This window comes from Lissotriton helveticus, chromosome 10, assembly GCF_964261635.1.
Source record: "Lissotriton helveticus chromosome 10, aLisHel1.1, whole genome shotgun sequence".
Classification (NCBI taxonomy): domain Eukaryota; kingdom Metazoa; phylum Chordata; class Amphibia; order Caudata; family Salamandridae; genus Lissotriton; species Lissotriton helveticus.
The window spans coordinates 931,840,870-931,858,679 of record NC_136071.1 but is presented as its reverse complement, the minus strand read 5'-3'; the positions used below and the strand labels follow the sequence as shown (position 1 = coordinate 931,858,679).

At 45.6% G+C, this 17,810-nt stretch overlaps 1 protein-coding gene across 2 annotated transcripts in view; it reads left to right on the top strand.

The window, feature by feature from the left end:
* Positions 1–17,810, top strand: part of ADAM22 (ADAM metallopeptidase domain 22) — a 1,243,161-nt gene that overhangs the window by 953,692 nt on the left and 271,659 nt on the right. For both annotated transcript variants that reach the window (XM_078663588.1, XM_078663589.1), the window contains 2 exons: positions 8,542–8,634; positions 14,659–14,739. In XM_078663588.1, the coding sequence (XP_078519714.1) occupies positions 8,542–8,634; positions 14,659–14,739 (174 nt within the window). The remainder of the gene's footprint in view (positions 1–8,541; positions 8,635–14,658; positions 14,740–17,810) is intronic.

The window sequence follows — 17,810 nt, the reverse complement described above, 5'->3', positions numbered from 1 at the left end:
TCAAATAAGCTTAGAGCAATCTAGTATGGTTGTTATTACACACAAATTACAACAGTATTGATATGAGTGTGCAGGTCACTGGCACTTAGTGGACAATGTTCGCGAAGTGATTAAATACGTTGACTGTACAAATATGTGATACAAACTTTGTTCAGCTGAATAGTTTCTTATTTATTATAATTAATTGGGGTGGGTGCGGCACTGAAGACCCGGCAAAGTACCATTTGAAATATAGTATCGTGTGTGACTCACCACTCATCCAGCACTTTCTCTTGTGTCAGAGATTTCCTCTCAAAACATGACCGATGAATGATGGATGAGTATGTCACAGCATGATGACTGCCTTGGAACAATGTACATGACCCGACACTTCACAGATGCATGAGGAAATAAGAATAGCTCGCCCTCAATGTGCTGGAATCTCCCACTTCACTCTTGCGTGCGGATGCCAACAGTAACAAATGGCACACTCCTCCAGACCTGACAAGTTCCCCCACTGGCTGCAAATGTTTCAGTCTGGCCGTATCCACCATCTAAATAAGCAATCACAGCCTGCCTTAATATCAAGTTGCATCAAGCCTCCAGCCAGTCACCAATAGCCCGTCTCCAACAGCCCGGCTCAGTCGATCCGGTCTCCATTCCACTGACAACTCTTGCTCATCACCAATGTTAAGTTAAATGATGATACTGATTATTCTTGTAAGTTATTTAAAGCTTTAATATGAGATGTAAGTGAAGCAGAGTGGTGCCAAGCTCATCTACAGCTCTCCTTCATCAAATAGGCACTCCTATAATCCTCGTCCCCTGCACATTCTAATCCAACATTCTACTGTAGGGCTCACTTGACAGTTATATGCACTATTTCCACTCCAAGCATAACCATATTTGGAAAAGTGTTAGATTTAGTGGGGGAGCAGGCGGGGGTCAGATTTACTATTGCCACTCCACAATTAACCAAAATGGGGAAGATGTTGGATTTTGGGGATGGGTCAAATTTGCTATTTCCACTTCAAACTTGACTACATTAGGGAACGTGTTGAACTTTGGGCTTCACATTTGCTATTCCAACTCCAAACGTAACCACATTGGGAAAAGTATAGGACAGTTGGGGGGAGCTTATTTACTATTCCAACCCCAAATGTAAACACATTGGGGAAATCATTGTACTTCAGGGCAAAGGGGTTACATTTACTACTCCAACTACAAGATTAACTACATTGGGAAATGTGTAGGACACTGGGGAGGGGAGGTCAAATTTACAATTCCAAATCAAAACGTACCAACATTGGGGAAATAGTTATACTTTGGGGGTTCACATTTACTCACATTGAGGAAAGTGTTGGACTTTGGAGAGTTAAGATTTACTATTCGCACTCCAAACATAAGCACATTAGGGAAAGTGTTGGAAATTGGAGACTTTATATTTACTATTTGTATTCCAACTAACCACATTGGGGAAAAGTGTTGGACTTTTGGCAAAACAAATGTACTATTCCCATGCCGAACTTAGATACATTTGAGAAACTGTTAGACTTTTGGGTGGTCAAATTTACTACTGGAATGTTAGATTTAAAAATTGACAACTACCACTAATTTTTAATAGACTTTACACAACAAAGAATCCATTACAGATTTCCATTTTAGTTATCCCAAAATGTAAACCATGCAACATAAAAAATGAATTCTGATTTTTGCCAATTTTTTTTAAATCACTGTAACTTTCAACTTTAATATCTGTAATGCATTAAAGAAATATCAAATCTAAAAAAATTTAATATTTTAAGGTATACAATTAAACTACATACATTGAAAGGTCACAATGTAAAAAAAGACAATAAAAATGCGTTATTTAGAATCAATAAATATATTTGTGTTAATTAAATTCAATATTTCAATTTAAACATAGGAAGAAATTAATTTTTAATTATAAAGGAACACTTTTTTGTCAATTTTGAAAAATAACAAAATGAAAATATGTTTTAATTTTTTCAAAATAAATTAAAAAACATTACATATACATTTTAATGGTACATAATTAAAATGCAAAAAACAGTAAAGGTATATCATCATAAAAAATAGTTCATTCTGAAATATTGTAAAAAGAAAAGGAAAAATTAACACAACAATTTTAAACATATTAAAAAAAATACATTTTCAATTGCCCACAACTTATTCCCCTATAGACCCAACATCTCAGAAATAAAAATTATTAAAGACAAATCCAAATGTTTTTCAACCAAATACAATGCAGTAAAATATAAATGCACACAATACACTGAAACAATGCATCATTTACAATGAAAAAACACAGCAATTTTGATTAACAACAATATTATAAATAATATTGAAGAAACAATAACCTTAGATGCAATATTCTGGCCCTTTTTTCTGACATTACAATATTAAAGGCACTATATGTGTGGCTCGTGATATTCTCTACACGATTCCTTGTTGGAATACCTCCTGCTCAAATGCCTAAAGATTCGTTGTGAAATACATTCCGTGGGAGCTGAGTATAGATAGATATGGAGGACTGAAACCTTTGGTGCTCTTTTAACACACATGAAGTATATTCTGAGAGGACTAAGAAATAAGAGACTCAAAGGGAATCAATAAGTTATTTCCTCTTTGCTTGTCAAAGGTCTCAAGCAGTTTGTCTCAAGGCAGCCACCCGCAAACACCACCAGCTGATCCGAGCCACCAAGAAATCAGCGCTCAAGAATCGACTCGACAACAACGCCCATAACAGCAAGGAACTATTCAACATCGTCAAAGAATTCACCAACCCCACCCCAGCCTCAAACGACATCACTCCCTCCCAAGACCTCTGCGGCTCGTTATCCTCCTTCTTCTACAACAAAATTGCCGACATACATAACAGCTTCGAAAACAGTTCCAACAAACAATCCTCTCCACCCCCCTCAGAACCTAAACCACCCTCTAACAACCTCAGCGCCTGGAACCCAATCACCACCGAAGACACCATCCGCCTAATGAACTCCATCCACTCTGGCTTGCCAACCGACCCCTGCCCCCACCACATCTTCAACAAAGCAGACTCCATCATCGCACCCCATCTCTGCGATGTCATCAACTGCTCCTTCATCTCTGCCACCTTCCCAGAAAGCTGGAAACATGCCGAAGTCAGCGCCCTCCTGAAGAAACCCACAGCAGACCCCTCTGAACCAAAAAACTACTGCCCCATATCCCTCCTCCCATTCCCGGCCAAAGTCATTGAGAAAGCAGTCAATAGCCAACTCGCTGCCTTCCTCGAATCCAACAACTCCCTCGACCCCTCACAATCCGGCTTTCGAGCCAAACACAGCACCGAAACCGCACTCATCGCAGCAACAGATGACATCCGAACTCTACTGGACAACGGAGAAACAGTGGCCCTCATTCTACTCGACCTCTCCGCCGCCTTCGACACTGTCTGTCACAGCACACTCATACAACGCCTCAGCAACATCGGCATAAAAGGAAAAGCCTTGGACTGGATCATCTCGTTCCTAGCTGGGAGAACTCAGAGAGTCCGACTTCCCCCGTTCAAATCAGAGGCCACCGAAGTCATCTGCGGTGTACCACAAGGATCATCACTCAGTCCCACCCTCTTCAACGTCTACATGAGTCCACTCGCTTCCATCGCGCGTCAACACAACCTCAACATCATCTCCTACGCAGACGACACCCAGCTGATCCTCTCCCTCACCAAAGACCCCAACACCGCCAAAACCAATCTCCACGAAGGCATGAAAGAAGTAGCAGTATGGATGAAAGACAGCCGCCTTAAACTCAACTCGGACAAAACGGAAGTGCTCATCCTAGGATCAACACCCTCTGCCTGGGACGACTCATGGTGGCCTTCGGACCTGGGCACAGCACCCATACCCACGGACCACGCACAAAACCTTGGCTTCATTCTAGACTCTTCACTCTCGATGACCAATCAAGTCAACGCCGTCTCTTCCTCCTGCTTCAACGTGCTTCGTAAGCTCAAAAAAAAATTCCACTGGATTCCCACCGAGACAAGAAAGACTGTCACCCACGCACTGGTTACGAGTCGACTGGACTACGGAAACACCCTCTACTCCGGAATTACAGCCAAATTACAGAAAAAACTCCAACGCATCCAAAACCCATCAGCAAGACTCATTTTGGACATCCCTCGCCAAGATCACATTACCGGCCACCTGAAAGACCTCCACTGGCTTCCCGCCAACAAGAGAATAACATTCCGTCTCCTCACCCACGCACACAAGGCCCTCTACAAACTAGGTCCCGAATGTCTCAACACTCGACTATCCTTCTACACACCCACCCGCCAACTGAGATCCTCCAATCAAGGCCTCGCCGCAGTTCCACGTATCCAAAGATCCACCATGGGAGGTAGATCCTTCTCCTACTTGGCGGCCAAGACCTGGAACTCACTCCCCACTCACCTCCGCCTTACACAGAACCACATCTCCTTCAGAAAAGAACTTAAAACCTGGTTATTCGACAAATAATGAACCCCCTCCCCAAGCGCCTCGAGACCCTTTGGGTGAGTAGTGCGCTATATAAATTCGTGAACTTGAACTTGAACTTTGTACAATAAGGGTTATAGTTGGAAAATCATAGGGCATTTTTACTAAGGAGGACTTGTCTAATGTGTAAAGAAACTGTTGGTGCACCCCATATCTCACTGGCGTAAACAACATGGATAGGACAGAAAACAGTTGTAAAGTGAGATCTGACAAATAGAAATCCTGGTCAAAATTTCCAGCTTTGCTCTTAAAGAAAAGTTCATGGTGACAGTTCACTTAGTGAAATCAATCCTCTGTAAATACTCCTTTATCAGTCTGTGCTGACAAGAATATAAACCTGGGGCCTCATTTATGAGAAGTGACGCATCGCTGCGTGAAAGCAGCGATGCGTCACTTCTCAGTGCGCCCTCCTTGCGACATGATTGATGCGTCATATTTATAATGTGACGTATCATGTCGCAAGAAGCTACAGATACGTCAGTATTTCTGACATATCTGTATGGCGCATAAGTGATGCATTGCTGGAGTGTGTCACAAAAGTGACGCAACTCCAGCAATGTATCCTTTCACATGGGGCAAGCCCCATGTGAAAGCGCCTGCGTCAGTCTTACTCCTGCTGTGAGGCAGGCGTCAGATATTGACGCATTTGCAGCCTAGAAGTGGCGCAGTAAAATCCTATAGATTCCGCTGCGTCACTTCTATGACCCTTTCTTGCCCCTTAACACCCCTCCCTTCATACATTATAGCTGGCGCAGGTATAATGTGGTGCAGGGGTTTACAAAGTGACGCACGTACTTAGATACGTCACTTTGTACATATGGTGCAACTAGTCAAATTTTTTACACCACTGGTGCGTCACAAAAGTGACGCACCGGCGGTGTAAAAGTGACGCATGGTCTCATAAATAAGTCCCCTGGAGTCCAGCAGGTGAATAAGCAAAAAATTCGGTACCCTGAGTCTTGTCTGATAGCATGAAGTTCTGATGGAAGAACAGGAAGGTAATGATTACCTCCACTGAAGATGGAAAGGAATTGCTGCACTTTGCTGACAAGTACAATTAGGAGGAAATGCTGAACTGAGATTCTGGAACAGTGCTGAAGGAGTTAGATGGCATTCTAGGCCACAGAAGAACCAAAGGGACAAATCCTCAATTACAAAGTCAGTGAGGCTGTTATGCTGCAGAGAAACGTATTTAAAATATGCTACATCTGGAGGAGGGAAGATTGTGCTCCTAAGGGGAAGAAAATATGGTTAGGGTGGGAGGTCTTGGGCCCTTCAGAGGAAAGGAATGGTGGTGGGGGGATACAAGTGCAGGAAGATGCCACATGTAGGCCAAGTTGTAAAAATGCCAGATGCAATAGAAGCATCATGAGATGATAGGCTATGTGCATGGAGGAGAATGGCTCAAATATGAAGGCAGCGATTGTTACATTTAAAGCTATTTTGTGGGAGTCCACACTAGCTTAACAGAGGGGTAGATGCTGCTTATTACATGATGACTCAGGACACAATTGGTGCTTTGAAAGTAAGATTGGGACCTGTGGTATCTAAGTTCAGTATTAGGTTGGGGGAGTTTCTTCTTTTGGGGATTTTGGTAGGCTTTTATGGGGACATATCATTATGTCATGCCAATGTAAGGCATTTTATAGATTTGTGGCGATAAAGAGAAATGCAGAATAATTTAAATTATTATTTGTTAATGTGAAGATATTGAATTCTCCTAAAAAGCTAAGAGAAATCTAAATCCAAGACGGCATTTTTATTTTCTTGCAGGAGACCCACCCTCTATGATCGGATCAATTTTCATATTTAAAAAACCCAAAAAGGTCGACCCTGTGCAGTTCTGGGCCTTTGCTGGACTTAAAACTGCAGGGGTTGGAATGTTATACTAAAAAGAGACGTAGTGGGTACATATATCACTGAAGCACTAGAGCTTCAGGATGAGAAGCTCACTATGATCAATTTCTATGCACATAACACACTACAGGAGAATTTTCTAGGAAGAGAAGCACGGTAGGGAAATTAATATTTTGCAGTGATGTTTATATATCTTGACATTGTTGAAGTGGACAGAGAGGACCAATATGGACAAGAGTCAAGAAATCAGGCCCTACTTGCTCAGGCAATGAACTGAGGCACCTTTAAGGCAGTTCTGAGGGTGCTCGCAATTGCTCTAGCAACTGAAGTGAAAGAGAAGTGGTTACTGGAGGATTGGCTCTCTGCGTGGCTCACAAAGAAGGAGAGAAGGAGACTAAGTGGGAACACACTAATGCAAGGCAAAGGAAAATTGCAGCTATATAAGGCCAGCCCAGTGTCCTTTGAACTAATACAGCTGAAATGACCTTGCTCATATTGAAATAGAGGTTTGCTGAGACTTTCAACAAAGTGGACTAGCTCTTCATATGTAGACTGAGGGCTCAGAGAGCTAGAGCCATTATTTATTGCTGGGACAGGCACCAGAATAAAGGTTCTGGCCCTACTTGTTAATTTTATAACATTTTTACAGGGCAACATATTGGGCCTCTATTTACTTTTTTTTTAAACTGAGTGCCCTCCAAAAATGTGTGAGTTGAAGATGACCCTAATCTTGGTAAAGACATTAAAAACTGCAAATCTTACAGGTCTTCTTCAGTGATCAATGGTGCATAAATATTCATTACAATACAGATGATTATGCTAGGTAAACTGTTACCTCGCTTGATTAAACCTTTTTAAGTGGGTTCCAGGAGGGAATGGCAGGGACAGGGAAGATAGAGCACCTGTGGAAAAGGCCCTTTACAATATGGTCCCAACTCTCCTGATTGCACTTGATGCAGAGAAGGCCTTTGCCAGCGTAAGCTGAGATTTTCTGAAAGCCACCCTAGAGAAAACAGGATCAGATATGCAAGAGAAGGATAGAATAACGGGCCATGTATATGTCTCACACTGAAGACCTATGTGACAATGGGACTCAGTACGTGTGACAAATTATTTGACTATACTACCAGTTTATTTGCAAGATTAAGCTTACCTAGCTAAATTAATTCATAACGGTTTACATTCTCATTCATTCATCCTCATTCATGTGACCTCATCTAGTTATTTGAGGTATCGACATGAAGATTTTGGTTTGGTTCAGGTCATTCTACTTTTTGAGTACGTGGGATGTTGTGCCCTTTATGTGCCCCTGCTGTCTAACTGCTACAAAGTTTTAGGTCTCTAGACCTAAGAAACACGATGTCTTCCCATCAGGCCAGCTTCTCATTATTTAAGCATCATTATGACAGAGTCTTTTAATCATGTGACTAAAGCTATTGCTTTTAATCGCTTTCATATCTGCTATACAACTGGGAAAATTGAAGGTCAGTGATGGGCACTGAGCCTTACCTGATTTGGTGGGGCCAGGTGGTCTCCACAAAAGACACTGATGTCTTGTGAGGTGAATATGCTGCAGTTCACCATTACTTGTAGAGCTTAGAGTTATTAAAATAAGTGCTAACTAAGCACAGATTGTTTATCCACTATGGGGGTCATTCCAGGTTGGTTTTGAATTTGCTGTAGTAACTGAGTACCTGCAATTCGTGATACCTCATGGTGTAGTAATAAACTAAAGAACGATTGGGGTACACTTCTGGGTTTACAAATTTGGAAGAGGGATAACATGCTAATTGCATATGTCTTCCCTACTTGCGGGGAGCGCAAGTAAAACATTTGTACTCGTGTGCTGATGTGCGCCTGATTTTTCCTGACCAAAATCATGCTGGGAAAACACCCCACAATGTACACAATTTACATCTGACTTCCAGTCCTCAAATGGGATTAGCATATGGCTTGTTTTGAGGGTCTAGGAATGATAGCTTTGGTTTTATGTGGAGGGGAGAACAATCAATTTTGGTGAGCATTCCATAATAGAAAGGTTTAATGAAATGTTCATAGTGTGTGTAAAAAAGAAAATTGGACTATTATGAGGAAATGCAGTTCTTCTTAGTTTGGCCTATTGCCTTTTATAATTTTGTACAAATCTTGTCTCTTGACCTAGGAGTGTGCCAAGGAAGGAGGGGAATGTTGCAAGAAATGCACCCTAACTCAAGGCTCCATATGCAGTAATGGACTTTGCTGTAAAAAGTGCCAGGTGAGTAAAAGATTTTTGATTTGGTGAGTAATATGTCACAGGAGCAGAAAAGCTCAATGTTGTACAATTACATGCAAGTGCATGCACTGTTGACATTGACTCTTAGTACCTTGCACTTTCTGCCAATCTTCACCAGAGAGCCTGTTTACAGTTCTTATTCAATGAGGATGTTTCGTCCCAAAAGAGTATTTTTACTACAAACCCCTCTAATGTTTGTCCAACTAGTCAAGGTCAGAACAAGTCTAATATACATCACAGGAGGAAGTGGTAAGAAACATGGCCTGGAACAAAGAACATTTTGATTTAGTTTAATAAGTAATCAATCTCAGTGATACCAAATCATCTTATTACACCTCTTCTAAACTTAGGCTGCCCCAAAAAGTAAACCCAGGCTTTGACTGACACCAGAGGACCCATAGCACTGCTCAGATATCAACATGAATATTCTACCGACTATTGTCACTCGTGCATCATCAGCATAGCTACCTGATATTGTCTACTGTTTGGAGAAGGTAGAAGTCTCATCTTTGCAAAACCCACATAAGCTGCAGCTTCCTCCCAAGAGGACTCTATACCTTCGGAATTAGTTACATTGCCCCTAGGAGGTTTCCCTACATAGGATGTTGCATTAGCTCTTTTCTGTTTCAACAGCAGAACTGGATTTTTCTCTGTGATCAAACACCAGGAATTTTTTGCGACAGTGCAGAGTCAGCAGATTTTATTTTTATATCATCCTGTTAAAGGAGTCTTGGTGTGATGGATGAGTTTGAGGCATGTCGGGATGCACTAAACAGGTATAACATATGTAACATGTTAATGAATTGTAAATTGCAGAAATATTCTTACTCGTACTATGACATGGCTTGCACTTATTAAAAGCTCCATGTCATGAATAATACTGGATACGGGGGTTGCATACACAAAAATACTCGCCCTCGCTCCAGGATGTTCAATCAATCAATCAAGCAATTTATATAGCGCGCTACTCACCCGGAAGGGTCTCAAGGCGCTGGGAGGGAGGGGTCCGTTACTGCTCGAAAAGCCAGGTCTTGAGTTGCTACCTGAAGGAGCGATGGTCGTGGGTCAGCCGTAGGTGGATGGGGAGGGAGTTCCATGTCTTGGCGGCCAGGTAGGAGAAGGATCTTCCTCCGGCGGTGGCTCTGCGAATGCGTGGTACTGTGGCGAGGGTGAGGCTGGTCGATCGTAGCTGGCGGGTGGGTGTGTAGAAAGTGAGGCAGTTGTTGAGGTACTTGGGGCCCAGGTCGTGGAGAGCCTTGTGTGCGTGGGTGAGGAGTCTGAACGTGATCCTCTTGCTGACGGGGAGCCAGTGCAGGTCTCTCAGGTGGATGGAGATGTGGTTGTGGCGGGGGATGTCCAGGATGAGTCGTGCAGAGGCGTTCTGTATGCGCTGGAGTCTTTTCTGTAGTTTGGCAGTGGTTCCCGCGTAGAGGGTGTTCCCGTAGTCCAGTCGGCTGGTGACCAGTGCCTGGGTGACCGTCTTCCTGGTTTCGGTGGGGATCCATCGGAAGGTCTTACGGAGCATGCGCAAGGTGTTGAAGCAGGATGATGAGACGGCGTTGACTTGTCTGGTCATCGTGAGGGAGGAGTCCAGGATGAAGCCCAGGTTTCGTGCGTGGTCCGTTGGTTTGGGGGTGGTGCCCAGGGCAGGGGGCCACCAGGAGTCATCCCAGGTGGAGGGGGATGATCCCAGGATGAGGACTTCTGTCTTCTCTGAGTTCAGTTTCATTCCTTCGTGTAGGCTGGCTCTGGCGGTGGCGGGGTCGTTGGTGAGGGAGAGGATCAGCTGGGTGTCGTCGGCATAGGAGATGATGTTAGGGTTGTGTTGGCGTACGATGGCTGCGAGGGGGCTCATGTAGACGTTGAAGAGGGTGGGGCTGAGTGAGGATCCTTGTGGTACGCCGCAGATGACTTCGGTGGCCTTGGATCTGAACGGGGGGAGGCGGACTCTCTGGGTTCTTCCGGCGAGGAATGAGATGATCCACTCCAGTGCCTTCTCTTGGATTCCGATGTTGCTGAGGCGCTGTATTAGGGTGCGGTGGCAGACAGTGTCGAACGCTGCAGAGAGGTCCAGGAGGATGAGGGCAGCTGTTTCCCCGTTGTCGATCAGGGATCTGATGTCGTCGGTGGCTGCGATGAGGGCGGTCTCGGTGCTGTGGTTTGCTCGGAAACCAGACTGTGAGGGGTCGAGGGATCCGTTCATCTCGAGGAAGGCGGCGAGCTGTTTGTTGACAGTCTTCTCGATGACTTTGGCGGGAAAAGGGAGGAGCGGGATGGGGCGGAAGTTCTTTAGGTCGGTGGGGTTCGCTGTTGGTTTCTTCAGGAGGGCGCTGAGCTCGGCATGCTTCCAGCTCTCCGGGAAGGTGGCGGTGTTGAAGGAGATGTTGATGATGTCCCGGAGTTGGGGTGCGATGATGGAGTCGGCCTTGTTGAAGACGTGGTGGGGCAGGGGTCGGTTGGGGATCCGGAGTTGATGGTGTTCATCGTGCAGGTGATATCTTCGGTGCTGACCGGGGTCCAGGCGCAGAGGGTGGTGGTGGGGGGCGTTGGTTCGGTGGTGGGGTGCGTGATTGGTGCGCCGAAGCTGTTGTTTATGTCGGCGATCTTGCGGTGGAAGAAGGAGGCGAGTGAGTCGCAGAGGTCTTGCGAGGGAGTGATGTTGTTGTTTCCGGCGCTGGGGTTGGAGAGCTTTTTGACGATGCTGAAGAGTTCCTTGCTGTTGTGGGTGTTGTTGTCCAGTCGTTCTTTGAATGTTGTCCTTTTAGTGGTGCGGATCAGCTGGTGGTGTGTGCGGGTGGCGTTCTTGAGGGCAGTCATGTTTTCTGTGGTCTGGTGGTGGCGCCAGGCTTTTTCAAGGGTGCAGTAGTTTTTCTTGGATGTTTTGAGTTCGTCGGTGAACCATGAGGCTTTCTTGCTGCCGGGTCTGCTGGGAGGGTTCTTCAGTGGTGCGAGGTCGTCGGCGCAGTTGGTGAGCCACTGAATGAAGATGCGGGCTGCTTCGTTGGGGTCCGTTGTGCTGGCGGGAGGGTTCTGGCTGAGGGAGGTGGTGAGCTGGTCGGCGGTGATCTTGCTCCAGCTCCTGCGGGGAGCTTGTTGCGGGTGGTGATGGGTCGTCGTTCTCCTGAAGCTGAAGTGTACGCAGCTGTGATCAGTCCAATGAAGTCCGGTGGAGTGGCTGAAGGAGATGTGCTTGCTGGAGGAGAAGATGGTGTCGAGCGTGTGGCCAGCGTAGTGGGTGGGGGTGTTGTACCAGTTGCTTGAGTCCGAAGTTGGCGAGGTTGTCTGGTAGGGAGGTGGTGTTGCTGTCCTTGTCGTTCTCCAGGTGGAAGTTGAGGTCTCCTAGGAGGATGTAGTCGGAGGAGGGGAGGGCGAGCGGGCTGATGAAGTCTGCGATGGCTTCGCTGAATTGTGTGCGTGGTCCCGGGGGTCTGTAGATGAGGGTGCCTCTGAGGGTGGTCTTGGGGTCGGTGTATATCTGGAAGTGGAGGTGCTCGGCGGCGGTGAAGGTGTCGTCGGAGTTGGTTGTGATGCAGATGGTGCTTCTGTGGACGATGGCGATGCCTCCTCCAGTCTGGTTGACGCGGTCCCTCCGGGTGATCTTGTATCCGTCCGGGATGGCTATGGCGATGAAGGGGGCTAAGGAGGCATTCATCCAGGTTTCCGTGAGGAAGGCGACGTCTGGTGATGTTGTGTCGAGGAGGTTCCAGAGTTCGACGGCGTGTCTGTGGACGGAGCGGGTGTTGAGCAGGATGCACTTGAGGTGGTTATTGCTGGTGCCTGACCTTGCGGGTGCGGTGCCGGTCCAGAGGCAGGTGAACTTGCAGGCTTGGCAGGTGAAGGGTCCGTGGGTGTGTTCGGGGTGGCTCTGTAGCAGGCGGGGTTCCGGTCGGGTTTGAGTGCGTTGAGGGTGGCAGCGTCGTAAGTCCGTTGTGTGGGCTGGCATCGTCGGGGGCCAGGGGTCCTGGCGCTGGGTGCGGTCCAGGCACGGACGGGCGCAGACGTGCTTGCCTTATGGCGAAGTGGGAGGGAGGAGCGGCTGGGAGGCGGGAGCGGGGTGGCGAATGGGAGAGGGTACAGAAGAAAAAGGGGGCGGGCCGCGGGGGAGCAGCAGCAGGGAGCGGGGTGGAACAGCGGGAAAAAGGCGGCAGAAAGGCACGAATACAATAATCAGGGGCACAACAGTGAAAAGCAAAGCAAGTACTGGTACAAAAAAACAAGGGAAAACCAGGGAAAAAGGAAACTCAACCGCAGGGGCAGCGGCGAACAGGCGGTGGCAGCAGGGGGGACCGGGCACACTCAGGAGGAGCCACGCAGTGGGTGGAGCGACCGGCTCTGATGAGGTCAGGTCAGGTCACAGCCCCTCGTCGCGCGGCCATAGCCCTAAGTGTCCAGTGGGAGGGAGGAGCAGCTGGGAGGCGGGAGCGGGGTGGGGAATGGGAGAGGGGAGAGGGTACAGAAGAAAAAGGGGGTGGGCCGCGGGGGAGCAGCAGCAGGGAGTGGAGTGGAACAGCGGGAAAAAGGCGGCAGAAAGGCACGAATACAATAATCAGGGGCACAACAGTGAAAAGCAAAGCAAGTACTGGTACAAAAAAACAAGGGAAAAAGGAAACTCAACCGCAGGGGCAGCGGCGAACAGACGGTGGCAGCAGGGGGGACCAGGCGCACTCAGGAGGAGCCACGCAGCGGGTGGAGCGACCGGCTCTGATGAGGTCAGGTCAGGTCACAGCCCCCTTGGGCACTGAAAGCAGTGTATGCATGTTTTGTCTATCCCTTTACCGTTCAATGAGGCCACCGATCTTGTAAAGGTATCCTAAAAATCAGACTGCAAGATAGATTCTATAAGTTCCATATTTTGCTATCATCTACATGTTTTACCTATGCAAGATTACTGTGTACATGTACGAATCTGTTGTCATGAGCAAATGCTATTTGCGTTAGTGAAAGTGATTAATGTTGAAGAGAGAATTGCAGAGACAAAATTCATGAAAATGTTGTACAGCTGCTGAGATAAACATGAATGTGTTTATATAGGCTAAATTACCAGTTCTAAATGCTTAATGTAATAAATAAAGATGTATATTTTATTTTGGAACGATTGATAGGGCTTATTAAATATGTTTTATTTTCTGATTTATATTCATATTTTTTTCCAAACCTTTTTATAGACATGTTGATAATAAACACAGTATAAACATGTGCATGCACCGTCATGATCAGTAGATGAAATAACATCTCTGCATACAATATTACAAGCATACCTCCCCTTCACTTCCCTTCACACGACCGATATTGGATTATGATATCAAATGTCCGGATGAGGCCCCTCTAGATCATCTGGGGCAAGAGAATCAAAGATAATACCTCTATATTCATTCCAGGCTACCATGGCCCACATATACCACTTTCTTAGTCAACATACACCAGTCCATGTCCCTATGCCAGTCTGTCAATTGCGGCACTTGTTCTGGCCCCCTGAGTCTTCCAAAATTCCTTTTGGCAATGGGTAATCCCAGTGTTATCGATGTTTGCTCCATGCGATTGAGATCCCAGACACCCCAGATATTCAGTAAGCACCATTTAGCAGAGGTGGTAACAGTATGACTGCAGAGAGAACCCATGCAATCCACAACCAATTTCCAAAACCGCTTTATCAGCGGGCAATCCCATATGGCATGATAAAAGATGTCAATTTGTCCACAGCCACAGCTACAACACTCGCTCTACCCATTTTGAACATAGAGTGTTGTGCATAGTGGGAGAGATGTACTTTTTAAGTTGGACTAGGCAGAATACCACCCTTATGACCACTTCTCTTGGGGATATTATGGCATCCGTCCACTCATCGTCCTCTAGGCTGTCTAAGTACCGAGCCCATCGTACGCTTGGACCCAATAGGGCAGGTTTATATTCATTCTTATTTCCATCAATTCACGTATGCTTTGTAACAACGTGAATAGCTTTGTGTTTGTTTGTGTCTCAGTTGTCTACTTACAATTTCTTCTTTAGCTTAATTTTAAAGGGGCCAAATGTCGAGACGTTGTAAATGACTGTGATATCCCGGAAACCTGTACAGGCAACTCCAGTCAGGTAATGGTATCTTTTTATGCTGTTAATGCACTATAACCTCAACAAAACAGAACAATGCATGATATAATGTTCAAGAAGAAGGGGTGAGGCTTTGTAAAACGAACGTCTTGTAGCCCATATTTTTTGTGGTTATTTTGCTAAATCTCACTTTCACAATGTTGGTACAAATCTTCAAGCAGATAACAAGACTTGAGTTTTATGTTGTAAAAAATAAAGTATCTCATTTCAAGTTACTTGAAGTGTGGCTCAATGGTTAGAGCGGCAGACCCTGATGCAGAGGTCTAGCCCGGGACCAGGGTTCAATTACCCGCCTCGGCGAGTCTAGGGCTAAAAAATTCCACGGACCTGATAATTCTAGCCTCGGTGCCTATTCCAATCATGGAGTCCCACTCTGCAACTCTGGGCAATAGCTTGCTTAATCTCCACAACGGCCCCCACAACGCTATGGATGCCTGGCCTCCACCTTGGGGGTGCCCAGGAGTGGACACCTCACAGGGAAAGCCAGGATGGGTTCCACAGCGGTATTCGTACAAGCGCCTTGAGACTCTTGCGGGTGAGTAGTGCGCTATACAAGTATCAATTTACATTTATATATTGTGCAAAATTGTACCTGGTCAAAGCCGGCGATCCTCGAAAACACAGGCTTTGCAGCCGCAAAAATCTAATTTGCAATGTCTTTGCAAAGTACACGTTGTGAACCCTACCAACTCACAATGGTAAAGACGAAAGTAATGGGAGGGTATGTAATGTAATGCATGAAAGGTTTTATGTAATAGTTGTGGTTATAAACCAATGATAAGTTGCAGAGAGACAAAAAGGAGTGGTAACAGATATGCAAAGATATGCAAAGTGGAAGCTTCCTCCAAAACACAGCTTCCATCTTCTGACTGGTAGCTGACGACTTCATGATGGCCCAACAGTGGTCCTAAGGACCACTATATCCTCCCTACAAATGTAATTCATTGCACACTGACCTTTTATTTTTTAGTGAGGTATAGCTTTTTTCTATAACACACTTAGCATGGGACCCACACCTCGGCATGAAACATCACGCCTAGGGTGTTGCATTGAAGGAAACAATGTGATGGGTGGATTGCTTGAATTAATTTCAGCTACTTGTCATAACTCTGGGGCACAATCCAGTCCATCATTATTTTCCCATGCAGCCCCAGAAAGGGCCAACGCTGATATTCATATGGCAGGTTTCCCTCCTGTATGCGGTAGTGGGTGAAAAAGATGGACTGGAGACAGCCCTGGGTGGTCGCCAGTGAGTTTAATTCAAGCATTCCTTTCATCATGTTGTTATATGTTGCATGAAAAAATATCTTCATACCGAGAATGTGAATGCAGGAATGGAGTATTGCTCTCTCTCAATGGCTTCCATGCCTGTGTTCAGAGCTTTTCAGTGTCATAAAAGGTCTCCTCCCTCATAACTATTTCCACGACCAGAAGTTCTGAAGCTACCAATGAATGGGCATACAGTTACACAACTGATTAGCTCATCAGCCTCATCTGAAAAGAAAAGGTAGGTTTGCAATTGGAACCTAGGCTGTCCATGTGCCGTTAAGACAAGCTGGAAGCAGATAGTCTAGCTAAATAAATAAAAACAAGTCTTGAAGGCTTTTGCGAACTGTAGGTGATTGGAGGAAAGGGGGGGGGGTGGCGGAGGGGAGAGTTCCAGTGCTTTGACGCATGGAAGGCACATTCCTTATCTTCCTAAAATACATGAATGCAGCCTGGATGTTAAATCTAACTGGAAGAGATAAAACAGGGTTAGGGCAAGGACACGGCCCTGTTTCAGCCCTTTGGTAGTTGAAATCCTTCTAGACAGATGGCTTCCGGTCCCCTGCTTTACTTGTACCCAGATGTCTGTATGCAGTAGTATTAGTTGATTCAGGAGGAGAGATGGAATCTTCCAGTTAGTCAATTGTCCCCACAGTTGGCCACTGTTAATACGATCAAAAGCCGATCTGTAATCGATCAAATAGAAATACAGTGGCAGTTTGGCTGCTTTCATGGCCTCAATCAGTAGAGCGAGAGTTAGAATGTTTGTAGTGGTGCCCATGTGCTTGAAGAAACATGTCTGAGTGAGGGGAATGCTGTATTTACAGTGGCCCAAGATGTTTATTCCTCCAGGATGAGACCGGCATAGTATTTGGCATCAGTATCTATACGAGCTACCAATCTAGTTTTTAGCCTTGTTCTTTTCACATTGTATAGAGATTGGGGAGATGAGCGAGCCCCTCCACGAGGCCGGTATTACCTCTATTCATAGGATTTCTTTAAAGACTGGCTTCAGAGTTTCTGCCCAATAACCATGGTCTAGTTTGAATGAGACTGGGGGTATGCCATTTGGGCCTGGTGCTCCCTCTCTTCTCCCTTTGGCTATCCTCTTAGTCATTTGCTGAGCCGAGATTGCAATTGTAGATGTTACCAGATTGCTGCGTAATTCATGAGTTATCTCTTCTTCTGCTAGTCCTGCATTGAATTCTGCTTTTAAGCTGCTGTTAAAGTAATCCCAAAAGAAAGTCATCAAAGCCACTTTCTTCAAATGTGAACTAACTCCATGGATTGTGGGTTTTTGGAGCATGTTGATCGTATACCAAAATCTTGCGCTGTTGTTGCTCTATACATCATAAAAAAGCTTATCACAAAGCGTCTCTTCCGCCTCTCTTTATAGTTTCCAATTTAGCTTTTTCCATGTTGCCCTAAGTTGCAGGTTGAGATTCGGGCCATGTAGAAAAAGCTCCTGCAAATGTTTTATTTATTACTTTCTTGAGCAGCCTGTTTTGCACATTCTGTGATTTGGTGTACCTCCTATGACAAAGTCCTTCTGTTATCCTTTGTTTTGACTCTTCTTTGGTTGAATGGGCTTCCCCTTATGCTTTTATAAAACTTTCCCAGCCGACTATGGCATACGTTCCCTGTATTTGTTGTTATTGCAGGAGGATCTTCGCAGAAGCAAGCAGATTTTCTGGGTGTCAATTTTTGCATTTGATTCTTTTGTTGTTTACCTTATGTATGGAACTAGGCGCATCTGCTTGCTGAGTTGGCATTATAACTTGCGCAGT